This window comes from Oncorhynchus mykiss, chromosome 6 (assembly GCF_013265735.2).
Source record: "Oncorhynchus mykiss isolate Arlee chromosome 6, USDA_OmykA_1.1, whole genome shotgun sequence".
NCBI lineage: Eukaryota > Metazoa > Chordata > Actinopteri > Salmoniformes > Salmonidae > Oncorhynchus > Oncorhynchus mykiss.
Window position 1 is genome coordinate 87,193,644 of NC_048570.1, and position 13,914 is coordinate 87,207,557.

Consider the following 13,914-nt stretch of genomic DNA (forward strand, 5'->3'; position numbering starts at 1 on the left):
CGGCCATGCGGCCGCACAACACCTTTCATGTGCGGCTGACCAAGTGACTCAGCACGTGACCTACCACCCCACCCCACAGAAACACGTGGCAATGAGGTCACTCATTTGAGGTCATGTTGGGTTTTAGAATCCTCAAAGGCATTGTGTAGGCCTATATGGGAAAAGCATAGCATGGTCAGAGGAGCAGTTTGTCACCTCGGTCCACCAGTGAACAAAACAATCAGGATAGAACTGACAGTCTACATGTTGGCTACAGTCTCTGTGGTTGGGGAGCGATAGCTTTAGGGTGATGCAATAGTTGTATATTTCTGCAATGGTCTTTTCCATCATGGAGGGTAGCCATCAAAACTTTGGAAGAGCTCTGCTACTGCTGTGAAGCTTGCAGCACCCCACAGCTCAGACTTTGGAGCGTCTACAGAGTAGTGTACAATGACTAAATAATGTGCAGCCAAATGGCCATTCACATTGATTTCACTGGTCCACCTCAAAGATAATCGGTTTCTAAAGTATACTACAGCATACCCCACCTAAGAACATACATTAACAATTTCCAGAGCCCCAGTCTACTACATCTGCACTGCTTCCACTGCATCTGCACTGCTTCTACTGCATCTGCACTGCTTCTACTGCACTGCTTCAACTGCATCAGCACTGCTTCAACTGCATCAGCACTGCTTCTACTGCATCAGCACTGCTTCTACTGCATCAGCACTGCTTCTACTGCATCAGCACTGCTTCTACTGCATCAGCACCGCTTCTACTGCATCAGCACCGCTTCTACTGCATCAGGTGTTAGATCTCTGGCTACAACAGCTGCTGTAGCTACTCTGCTGCGCTAACTATCACTCCCACTTTTGAACCTCTCTAGGTTCATATCAGCACAATGTGGTTTTTCTCAAGCCTTCATCTCTGATGGCTTGCTTTCCATATTATCCTGTAGGCCTTTAGTTCAACAAGATGAACCCAAACGTCACAATGTATCCAGTTGTGATCAGAAATATCCTGTAGCTTAGTCCTGACCCAGGCTATTACACGTTTCAGGTATACAAGCTCCAGCCATGGACACTCCCCAGAACATCATATCATGACTATTCATTGGATGTTAACCATAGAGGTAACTCTATGGTGCTATCCCAGCATGCAGCTGTGTCTTCTCAGTCCCAATGCATTCCTCCAGACCCACTCTGATCACCTGTACAGAGGATGGGCCAAAGTAACAAGCAGAGGATGGGCCAAAGTAACAAGCAGAGGTTGAGCCAAAGTAACAAGCAGAGGATGAGCCAAAGTAGCAAGCTTTATGGAGAATATAGTTGGGGGGCCTGCCCAGAGCAGCACTCCTTAGCCCATAACATTTGTTCCATAGCTTTATCCACTACTTATCCCTCAAGCTCACCTATCCTCATACTGAGTTGATTGAGAATGTTTATATGATCTTTGTAGAATGTTATTGTTTGTAATGCCAGTGCAGAGGCTATAGCCTGTATTCTATACATGTCTTCTGTAGCTTGGATATTGTTTAGCCTCTGGAGAGTACCTGGTAGTTTTATTAGACATATGTACGGGATACACATGGTATACACAGTCCAACGAAGTGGTTACTTGCAGGCTCGACAATGCAACAACAATAAGAAATAAAAGTTACTAAACATTTGTTATATTTTAGTCATTTCAAAATGTCTTGTTGTTGCTCAGCATTGAGTAATCGCTTCCCATCATACCCATATCAGACTCCAGAGGCTAAACAATATCCAAGCTACAGAAGACATGTATAGAATACAGGCTATAGCCTCTGCACTGGCATTACAAACAATAACATTCTACAAAGATCATATAAACATTCTCAATCAACTCAGTATGAGGATAGGTGAGCTTGAGGGATAAGTAGTGGATAAAGCTATGGAACAAATGTTATGGGCTAAGGAGTGCTGCTCTGGGCAGGCCCCATGATTCAGCAGCTTATTCACCCCTTTAGACCTCCTCTACAATTCCACTGCTTTGCAGTCTGTACTGCATCCACTGCATTATAAGCTATTCTGGCTGACCTCCACTAAATAATACATGCAAACATTTCCCCGCCCCAGACAGAGAGAGACAACACACCTCTGCTATTGCTCTCAGTTATTGTTCGATTACTTTGTGTCAAAAGAGGGTGGTCTGAGATCACTTGAAGTTGGCGGGACATTGTAACCTTCCTATTAAATGCTTGATACATTTGATGGGATACAATGCATCTGCATGGACGTTGACAGATACTGTCTTGATTTGACTTGAATTCATTTTGTTTAAAAACTATAGTGCGTAGGTTCTAAACTTTCGGTTCCCTTGACATAAACTACAACATCAGTTATCTAACAGCTCATGACAATAACTTACTACTCGAAAGCAATAGACTTTTGTAATAATGGGTGTCCCACTACTGACAAAGTAAAAATAACTCAATTTCAATGCAAAAATGTGGTTTCTTTAATACACGCACAATCTCAAAGTGGTCAAGCTTTAATCCAGTCAATAAATTAACACAGCGTTTCAAGTAATGGTAACTACACGCAATAAACTCCCTGTGGCTCAGTGGGAAGGGTAGTTCAACGCGCGATGAATGGAATTCCAAAAATCATATCGTCAATAGCAAAACCTTGCGTATTGGTACCATACCCCAGTGATTGGTACATACATATATATATTTATACACACATGAAAAGCCTCGTTTGGGACAGTAACAACACTTCTTACCTTACCACATCAATGAACGTTAATCCAAATCTGTTGTGCGCGGAAGCCTTCTCGTTTGGGACAGGGGAATTAGCACACAAATGCAACTCTCAAATCTGATTTTTAATTCCCTGGGTTTCCTTAAACAACTGCGCCTTCGTTCTTCTCTCCAAATAACTTCCCCCGAAAATGATTCAAAATTCAGATCAGTCCCGAACAGTGACGCATATGTGTCCTATTTTCTTCTGTTCTTAAAATGTATTAAAAGCAGCCCTTCCTATCCCCGGTGACGTTCGATGAAACCTCTGCTGCCTTTTCTCTTTGCTAAACAGTGCGCGCTCACGCTACTTGATAGGCGGGGTGAAATAATCAGGGAGGGAGGGTTTCCCAGAGAGGTTCGAGGGGATTGGATGTACCGACTCATTCAGCGAATCACCCGCATGGACAGAGCGGGTCTCGGAAAGCCTACTTGCCCCGCAGTACTGTCGCAAAATGTTTACAGTAGTGGAGCAGTTTGTACTCGTTTACGTTTCTTACTGCAACGAGAAAGGAAGGTTGCATTTTTTGATGGACCTTTTTAGTGAATGTGTCTGGTAAGGTATGTGGAATAAAATGTTCGTTTGTTTATTAATTTCGTACATCGTAAAACCCACTGCGCATGCCAAACCCATTGGCCTGGGAGTCACCACTAGCTAGCATAGCAAAACGCAATGCAGCGCCAGCAACCCTGCCAACTTTGACCAAAATAAAAATATTTTAGCTATAACTAGCTAACTTAGTGTGTTGTTAGATAGGCTTTATAGCTATAGTACTAATTGTGAGATTGAAGATCATATCCAGTAGAAGTTTTATTTATTTATTTATAGCTAATCAGCCTGCCAACATAGCTAAGGTTAGGTTAGCTATCTATTAGGTTAGCTATCTGGAAAGTACTTTCAGCACCTAGGCTATAGCTAACTAGTAGAAAACCTCCTCATACACTCAACTAATGAATTAGCTAGCGCTCATTCCTGAAAAATCTGACAAGATGACAGTTTGTGATTGTGTAGAGTAGTGTTGCTTCATCTTTCACTTAATCTCCCCAAAACCGGTTCCTCTATGTTTTCCAGACTGACCCTGTCTACCTGTCCGCCCCCACCCTGCCTTGGAGAGAATGGATCCCGTTGTGTTGAGCTACCAGGACAGCCTCCTGCGGCGCTCTGATGTGGCCTTACTGGAGGGCCCTCACTGGCTCAACGACCAGGTCATCGGCTTTGCCTTCGAGTACTTTGCTGCTGAGCTCTTCAAGGGCCTTGGTGAAGCGGCCATCTTCATCAGCCCCGAGGTCACCCAGTTCATCAAGTGTGCTGCCTGCCCGGAGGAACTAGCCCTGTTTCTGGAGCCGCTGGGGCTAGCTTCCCGGCGCTGGGTCTTCCTGGCTGTCAACGACAACTCCATCCAGACTGCCGGCGGCTCTCACTGGAGCCTGCTGCTGTTCTTGCGCGACGGCGGCCATTTTGCCCACTACGACTCGCAGAGTGGTGGCAACTCGCTTCACGCCCGGCGGATCGCCACAAAGCTGGAGCCCTTCCTGGGGTCGGGGAGGAAAGTGCCCTTTGTGGAGGAGCCCTGTCCTTTGCAGCAGAACAGCTATGACTGCGGCATGTATGTGATCTGTAACGCAGAGGCCTTGTGTGAGAGGGCCAGAGTGGAGGGCTCGCCTCGCCTCCCTGTCCAGACCATCACCCCGGCCTACATCACTCAGAAGAGGCTAGAGTGGTGCAGACTGATCCAGAGACTAGACAGAGATTGACCTGGGGAGCTATGTTCTCCTCCTCAGCACTAAGCGTGTCCTCAATGTACTCAGAAGAGGAGAGCCTTCAGGAGTTTTAAGGTCAATGAAGGAATGCACTGGATCTACATTCACAATCACAAAGATATTGCCTTTGAAAGTAAAAGATTGAAGCCGTGTTCCAATATTTCAGGCTTCATACAACAATTGCTGTCATATTTACTCCTTATAAAGCCAGAACAACACATGTAAACACTGCACCTGCATGCCTATACAATATGTTTAATTTATTATCTATTTATCATATTCAGCACAAGGAGCGGGTTACAAATCAAAGTTTATTTGTCGCATGACAGAATACAACAGGCGTAAACCATCCAGCTAAATGTTTCCTCAACAGAGTTCAATATCAGAGGTAGGAAATGGAAAGTCCAGAATAGGATCTTACAAAAAGCACATAACACTAGGTCAGGTATAAAAATAATAATAAACACAGGAGAAATGGACATCTTGAAAATAACGTTTTCTCTTCACTGTATTTCATTTGATCTTGTAAGAAAATGTTTAAATTGTTTACAATGATTTTTGCTCAGGTTTGCTGTAAATAAATTAGAATTGATATGAAGAATATACCTTAGAATGTTAAATATACAGTAACCTCACAAGGAAGAAATGTTTGGATGCAATTCTACCTGTTAATCATGGTCAAATGATGGTTGTGTGGCGGCACCAGTTCCATGATCCTCTCCGTTTACTAAACCTGCAAATAAAACCTAGTCCTCATCTTAGTAAACCATGAACATTTACACCGTATCTCCATGATACACTTCCAATAAACCAAGCAAGGAACATGAAAGTGCCATATCTTATATATGAGATTATATGCATATAATGAGAGAAATTAATTTCATGTTGAAATTGTTACAGTATTTTGGATGATAATAAAGGAATGAATCTGATATCAATAAGCAGCCCAATTTGGTTCTACTTTGTGTCAGTAGCATGCAGGCAAATACATGATTCAAAATCAACAGGAGTATGAATAATGAATTTAAGTACTAATGTAGTAATGACATATCATTTATTTATTCATTACTGGCTGAGGCAAGGATGAACACCTGAAGAATAGAAAACCATTCGATCCTGGAATGAATCACAAGGTCCCGGTAATTACATTCCTTCATTAGTCCCGTTTACGTCTCTATTCAGTCTGTATCGCTGAAGCGTGACAGATGCTGCGCCAGAAAGTTAAAGGTCATTTCCGATTGAGAAGATTTCCAGTCAGAACGCCAAATGTCAGGCAATAGTAGTGTAATTAAAAAGACTGTTTCTAGTGTAGTGTAATAGTAGTGTAATTAAAATGACTGTTTCTAGTGTAGTGTAATAGTAGTGTAATTAAAGTCTGTTTCTAGTGTAGTGTAATAGTAGTTTAATTAAAATGACTGTTTTTAGTGTAGTGTAATTAAAATGACTGTAGTATAGTGTAATTGTAGTGTAATTTAAAGGACTGTTTGTAGTGTAATTATAGTGTAATTAAAGGACTGTTGCCTGACATTTGGCGTTCTGACTGGAAATAGGCCTGTCCCCTTACCCTCTTCACACTTCATGTAGGTCTGAATGAATTGGATAGATAGAAACATAAACACGCATGCTTCAACTTGCCCTCTGATCTACACAGGTGCTTAGGATGAAGTAGGGGGGTTGTTTCTGGGAAGATCTAGATTTCCCTTCCAAAGGGCCAGCAGAGGCTGGCAGCCAGTCATCACAAACAGTATTATTACACAACTCCTAGGACTATATCCATCTGGGGATACAATACATAAACTTCCCGACAGGCAGAATTCATCTACAGCGTTGAGAATGGGTGCCTATAGTGATCATTCCTGATCTCCATCTCATCTGAAAGACTTCACTCAGTCAACACAGATTGTATTTTAAATCCCAAGGCTATGGGAAACAGTCAGGATAAGAACGGGCTATTCTTTTCCACAAATGTATCAGTCGGCGGTAGAATCTGAACCATCCATATTTATAGGTGGTATCAGTTTTAGACTTTTAGACAGGCTTAGCTTGTCAGCGAGGACGGCCATGATGCAGATAGCGCAGAGATGATCCACTGCAGGCTTGTGGTGGAGTGCACATGACATTCCACAGACGCCTCACACGTCATAATACGTCCTAATACTCCAGTCAACCTCTGAAGGCTCTAGATCACGGCCGTCACAGCTATGCCGTTATGCAGTAATATATACAGTGCTTTCAGAAAGTATTCACACTCCTTGAGATGTGTCACTGGCCTACACACAATACCCCATAATGTCAAAGTGGAATGATGTTTTACACAATTGTTACAAATGAATACAACATGAAAAGCTGAAATGTCAATAAGTATTCAATCCCCTTTGTTATGGCAAGCCTAAATCAATTCAGGAGTAAGCATTTGCTTAACAAGTCACATAAGTTGCATGGACTCACTGTGTGCAATAATAGTGCTTAACATTCTTTTTTTAATGACTACCTCATCTCTGGACCCCACACATACAATTATCTGTAAGGTCCATCATTGGAGCAGTGCATGTCAAACAGATTCAACCACAAAGACAAGGGAGATTTTTCAATGACTCGCAAAGTGCACCTATTGGTAGATGGGTAAAAAAACAGCACTTTGAATATTCCTTTGAGCATGGAGAAGTTATTTATTACACTTTGTATGGTGTATCAATACAGAGTCAATACAAAGATATAGGCGTCCTTCCTAACTTAGTTGCCGGAGAGGAAGGAAACCGCTCAGGGATTTCACATGAGACCAATGGTGAGCTTAAAACAGTTACAGAGTTTATTGGCTGTGATAGGAGAAAACTGAGGATGGATCAATAAGATTGTAGTTACTCCACAATACTAACCTAAATGACAGAGTGAAAAGAAGGAAGCCTGTAGAGAATAAAAAATCCCCCCAAAATATGCGTCCTGTTTGCAATAAGGTGCTAAAGTAAACTGCAAAACAAATGTGGCAAAGAAATGTACTTTATGTCTTGAATACAAAGCGTTATGTTTGGGGCCAATCCAACACAATGTCACTCTTCATATTTTAAAGCATGGTTGTGGCTGCATCATGTTATGGGTATGCTTGTCATCGCCAAGGACTATGGTTTTTTGGGGGAATAAAAATAAACGGAATAAAGCTAAGCACAGGCAAAATCCTAGAGGAAAACCTGGTTCAGTCTGCTTTCCAACAGACACTGGGAAATGAATTCACCTTTCAGCAGGACAATAACCTCAAATACACAGCCAAATATACACTGGAGTTGCTTACCAAGACGATATAGAATGTACAGTACCTGGATGGCCTAGTTACAGTTTTGACTTAAATCGGCTTGAAAATCTGTGGCAAGACTTGAAAATGCCTGTCTTTTTTATTTATTACATTTTTATTTAAGACGGCAAGTCAGTTAAGAACAAATTCCTATTTACAATGACGGCCTACCCGGCCCAATAGTGCGCCGCCCTATGGGATTCCCAATCACGGCTGGATGTGATGCAGCCTGGATTCAAACCAGGGACTGCAGTGACACCTCTTGCACTGAGTTGCAGGGCCTTAGACCGCTGCACCACTCGGGAACCAATCAGGATTGTCTAGTAATGATCAACAACCAATTTGACAGAGCTTGAAGAATTTGAAGAATAATCATGTGCAAATATTGTACAATCCAGGTGTGCAAAGCTCTTAGAGTCTTACCCAGAAAGACTGACAGTTGTAATCGCTGCCAAAGGTGATTCTAACATTTATTGACTGTATTTTTTTTGCTAACATTTCTAAAAACATGTTTTCACTGTCATTATGGGGTATTGTGTGTAGATGGGGAGAAAAAATCTATTTAATCATTTTTGAATTTAGGCTGTAATACAACACTAATGTGAAATAAATCAAAGGGTATGAAGTCTTTATGAAGGCATTGTGTAGTTAAGCAATAAAACCTCAGGGGGTGTGGTAAAGCACGACGCAACGCGGAGTGCCTGAATACAGTCCTTAGCCGTGGTATATTGGCCATATACCACAAACCCCAGAGGTGTCGTATTGCTTTTATAAACTGGTTACCAGCATAATTAGAGCAGTAAAATTGTACGTTATGTCATACACGTGGTATACGGTCTGATATACCACGGCTGTCAGCCAATCAGCATTCAGGGCTCGAACCACCCAGTTTATAGGACAAGCCAGCAGCTCCAAAAGGGCTTTTCAATGGTGACATCATAATGTAGAGCTCTTTTCACTCTGGTAGATTCCACTTACTGCATGTTGTTGATTATCCTTATTGGTTCTCTATAATCAATGCACGTACTGGGACCGCATACTTAATGACACCATGTTCCCTACATAGTGAGCTACTTTTGACAAAAAGCTATTCCCTCTAGTGCACTATACTGTACCTGTAACCAGAGACGAATAGGGAATAGGGTGTACTGTATAGGGAATAGGGTGTACTGTATAGGGAATAGGGTTTACTGTATAGGGAATAGGGTGTACTGTATAGGGAATAGGGTGTACTGTATAGGGAATAGGGTGTACTGTATAGGGAATAGGGTGTACTGTATAGGGAATAGGGTTTACTGTATTGGGAATAGGGTGTACTGTATAGGGAATAGGGTGTACTGTATAGGGAACAGGGTGTACTGTATAGGGAATAGGGTGTACTGTATAGGGAATAGGGTGTACTGTATAGGGAATAGGGTTTACTGTATAGGGAACAGGGTGTACTGTATAGGGAATAGGGTTTACTGTATAGGGAATAGGGTGTACTGTATAGGGAACAGGGTGTACTGTATAGGGAATAGGGTGTACTGTATAGGGAATAGGGTGTACTGTATAGGGAATAGGGTTTACTGTATAGGGAATAGGGTTTACTGTATAGGGAATAGGGTGTACTGTATAGGGAACAGGGTGTACTGTATAGGGAATAGGGTGTACTGTATAGGGAATAGGGTGTACTGTATAGGGAATAGGGTTTACTGTATAGGGAATAGGGTGTCATTTGAGAGGCAGCCGTACTGTTAAGATCACTGTCTGTTGTGCCATGCACTTGAGAATGGGCAAGAGAGACGGGTATTGCCATGGCATTGTTGGCCGAGGGCACCGTTGCTCTGAGAGTTACTCCGCTTGGCGCAGTGCCACCATGGAGACTGTCTCGTGCCTCTGGCATCATGTGCCCGTTCACACCAGACGGTCATATATCACCAGGAGTGCCTAGCTGCCTGGACAGACAATCCCATTAAGGTTTACAACTGTCCCCATAAACCACACAAGACTGGGACCACTCGCCGCCTTGGCAGGCAAACTCTATTAGAGAAATATCTCCCCCTCTCCTCTCTGAGCGCTGCAGAGTAACACACAATAAAGGAGAGCAGATTTGACCTGTGAATGAATGAGGGATTTTAACCACACATTCATTCTCCTAAAACAGTGAAAGTACCCATCTGAAAGAAAACAGGAAAGTTGTTTAGGGACATGGTGCCAGCATTACATGGGTAATGCCCTCTGTCATGGCATTGAGTGCATGTTGGCTGTGGAGAATGCCAAGATAAAACACACGGGCAGATGTTTTCCCATTCCAAATGATACAGTTCTGTAGACCTGGCTGTGGGTGGTGTGCTCATGAGCCAGGGTTGAATCTGCCCTGCAGGGAGCTCGTCAACGCCCTGTCATCATGAGAATGCTCACCAGACGGTACCAAGCCTGCCTCTCTGCTACGGCTAAGGCTTTGTACACACAACAAACATGCATGTGAGATGTTAAACCCCCCCACACACATTGTTCCATTTACAGGGTTAATTGATCTGGTCTGTTGATCAGCGCTGTCTGTTATCATGGCTGTTGGGGAGTTCTTCCTAGGAGCTGAGATTCCCTGTAGCATCTCAGGTGTTTCACATGATCTGTTTTTAGAGGTCTTTCAGGATGGACTCCAAACAGAGTTAACTGCACACACACACACACACACACACGTAGGTATGCATGCACTCACACACACACATCTGAAACCAAATACAACAACATGAAACCATTTTAGACCCATTTTCAACAAAATGTGTGGCTTTAATTGAGAACAAGCGCCATCCTTTCCTGTGCGTGAAAACAGTCAGAAAATGAAAGTGGCCAGGTGTGTTCTGTTATTTCTGAATTTGGTCCCACATCTACGGTTCAAGCAAGACAACGTTTTTACATTTCAAATTAGTTTATAATAATCCATTGGATGTTTATGCTCTTTATCCTCAACATATTTACGTTATGACATTTTGCAAGGAGATATTGCGCAAGCTACACATCAACTAGACCCTTTGTCACGATCGTTTAGAGAGGGATTGGACCAAGGTGCAGCGTGGTCAGCGTACGTCATGTTATTAGATGAACACGAAACAAAATGAACAAACTACAACCGGACGTGACACTATATGCAGTGCAGAACGCAACTACACACAAACAAGATCCCACAACTAAAAGTGGAAAAAAAGGCTGCCTAAGTATGATCCCCAATCAGAGACAACGATGGACAAGCTGCCTCTGATTGGGAACCATACCCGGCCAACAAAGAAATAGAAAAACTAGAATGCCCACCCAAATCACACCCCGACCTAACCAAATAGAGAAATAAAAAGGCTCTCTAAGGTCAGGGCGTGACACCCTTCATCTCTATATTTAACCTGTCAGAGGACACTGTCTCTCCGTTAGCACAGTGGTGGTGTGTCATAGTATGGGACTGTTGGTCATGTCATACTGTTACAGAGAGAACATACACACACCAGCTGGCTGTTTGACACAGAGTCACAGTCTAGACATCAACAAGCTGTCTGTGTCATTCTAGACAGCTATGGAGACACATGCTGCTTTTCCACTGTAACACCAGTGTTATACTAGTGTATACACCCTTATGTTACACTAGTGTATGCACCCTTATGTTACACTAGTGTATACACCATTATGTTACACTAGTGTATACACCCGTATGTTACACTAGTGTATTCACCATTATGTTACACTAGTGTATACACCCTTATGTTACACTAGGGAAATTGTGTTTCCATAGCTAGGGTTGACAGTGAGGACTTGTGAAGAGCGGAATCAACAACCTCTGCATCATCAAAACAGTTGCTTTGTGAGGTGTTAAAGCTGAAAAGTACCAGTTGACCGACTTTGGCCCCAAGTGAAAGCAGGTCCTCCAGAGCCAAAGCCCAGTGAGACACGGGTGCCAGCCCATACTGGAGATGGAAACAGAAAAGTCTGAGCCTTTTGGGTAAAACACTGAGGTAAAGCCTGTATGGAAATGCGCTGAGAGTGAGTATGGACTATCCAGTACCAGTCCTTCTGGGTCTGACAGCGTAGTGTTGGGTAGGCCAGTCAGTCAGTCAGTGTTCTGGAGAATGAACACCCACCTTAAATGCTCTTTCCCTGTAAACACTTACTAGCATCGCCGTTAGCATCAGGGAGAACATAGCATTAGCACATTTTGGAAGATTGGATGTTCCTCCTCTAGGTATTGGTCTGGTTCTGCTCTCAGTAGTATAGAGGCAGGTTTAGGAAGGGACAACTGGTTGTTGTAGTCGGAGGGAAGAGGACACGACGTTCCAGGGATTTTTATAATTCTAAGTTTAATGTTTTAGAGAGGAAAGGATGCTAGGGAATGATATTGAGGTGTTTCTGTGAATTGTAAAAGTTTAATTTAAATGACAATATAAATGAGAGAGAGAGAGAGAGAGAGAGAGAGAGAGAGAGAGAGAGAGAGAGAGAGAGAGAGAGAGAGGGTTAGTAGAGGAAACGTTAATCCAGCCGTGAAGAACGAGATAGAGCTCCCATTTCCCTTACACATCAGGGGGTCCAGACTGCCAGAGAGAAATCTGGAGGGACTCAGACCCAAGGACAACCTCTTCATCTGTCAGCCATGGAAATCTCCCCTGGACACTCACCACCTCAAAGGTCATGACATCTCACGGCTCACAATATGGCCTACTTTCAACATCACAGGAAACAGGGTGAAATACTGAAATGTTTCCAGGTTACACTTCATCATGGGTGAGAGCTAGATGAATGGTTATTGGTTCTATTTGAATGCATCTGTATCAAGGATTATGATATGTTCATTTATTAATTATCAACACAGTATTGTAGCGAACAGAGGGGCAGGGAAGCAACCCCGATCTCTGCCCTGAAAGGCAAACACCCAATGCATCACACCAATAGGGTTTCCACTTGGTAGAAATGGTTATGTGGCTGACATAGCGAAGATCGCTACACTGCCCCCTCCGAATGGGAAGGCACGACCCCATGCTTCGACTAACCTCAGCCCCCTCACACGTCCGGGCCATGACAGCCGCCATCCCACTTCTGAAAACCAATGTCGACAATGGCGGGCCAGGGAAGCAAACCAGTGTCTCTGCGTGATAGGCAAACACCCTACGCATCGTGCCAATAGGGTTAACCCACTTGGTGGGAATTGTGACGTGGCTCACATAGCGAGGATCGCTACGGTATATATTTTTATATTATTAAACCTTTATTTAACTAGGCAAGCCAGTTAAGAACAAATTATCATCTACAATGACGGCCTACCACATCAGGGGATCCAGTCTGTATGTCACAGGCCTAGCATGCAAAACTTACTCTCTCAATGTGACTAGCTTGGATAGCAAACAATGCTGATGTCATTGCCACCTCAATGAGAAAAAAATACACTTATTGCTTCAGCAAAATCTAAGATGAACGTCTTTATGAATCCATTTGTTTGGCCTTTGCATAGCAAACACAAACAAGAACTGGTGTCATGTCGTATCGCAATGCAGTATAAAACATAAAGCTGGACTGTTACTGTATCTTTGCAGGCAGCTTGTGCACATTGACACAACAAGAGTAAGTAAGGGTCCCCTGAGGAACATTCCAGTACAGACAGTATGGCTCCCAAGAGGAATGGTCTCGGCTGTAGTGTGTCTGGCCATCTGCTTCAGCCTGACCTCTGCCTCTCTCCAGCCCAATACAACTCACTCAGAATTTGGGTTCTACATTATGCAACAATTATGCAACATTGGATATGTTTATTTTTAATCAAGTGTACTGAAATCATGGAATGTGGATCTTGTGGATTTCCGAACTGTGTCCATTGTGTCTCTTTTCTTTGTATGAAGATGACTTTGTTATGGAGACCTACATCAGTAAGGGCATGGGAGGTATGCCTATAGGATCAACAAGAGGTTATGCATTGAACAAAAACAACAAAATATATTGCCATGGTAATCTGATGTCTGTGCCCAATTTATTTAGATAGAGAAATGTGAATATTTAGAGAGTTGGGTCTATACACGAACAGAGCCACTTAGCTCCAATGTGGTTTGTTTAGCCTGGCCTATCAACCTTAAAGCCTGTGTGTTCAGTGTCTAGCTTCCCTAGGTAATTA

General features: G+C 43.0%; 2 protein-coding genes across 3 annotated transcripts in view; one reads left to right on the forward strand and one right to left on the reverse strand.

The window, feature by feature from the left end:
- Positions 1 to 3,053, reverse strand: part of LOC110506954 (unconventional myosin-IXAa) — a 212,133-nt gene extending 209,080 nt beyond the window's left edge. The window contains exon 1 of the mRNA XM_036981793.1: positions 2,731 to 3,053. The gene's annotated coding sequence lies outside the window, so the exon portion shown is untranslated. The remainder of the gene's footprint in view (positions 1 to 2,730) is intronic.
- Positions 3,054 to 3,137: 84 nt separating this feature from the next.
- Positions 3,138 to 5,457, forward strand: LOC118964958 (sentrin-specific protease 8-like). Of its 2 annotated transcripts, none has more exons than XM_036981373.1 (2): positions 3,138 to 3,302; positions 3,819 to 5,457. In XM_036981373.1, exon 2 carries the CDS (start codon positions 3,863 to 3,865, stop codon positions 4,499 to 4,501), a length of 639 nt encoding a protein of 212 aa, XP_036837268.1. In that variant the 5' UTR covers positions 3,138 to 3,302; positions 3,819 to 3,862; the 3' UTR covers positions 4,502 to 5,457. The 2 variants fall into 2 exon arrangements, with proteins under 2 accessions (XP_036837268.1, XP_036837267.1); XM_036981372.1 differs by having other exon boundaries at positions 3,145 to 3,307.
- Positions 5,458 to 13,914: the final 8,457 nt, after the last annotated feature.

Excerpts from the sequence above, each read along its gene's own strand:
- LOC118964958 (XM_036981373.1), top strand. The coding sequence starts at position 3,863 with ATGGATCCCGTTGTGTTGAGCTACCAGGACAGCCTCCTGCGGCGCTCT.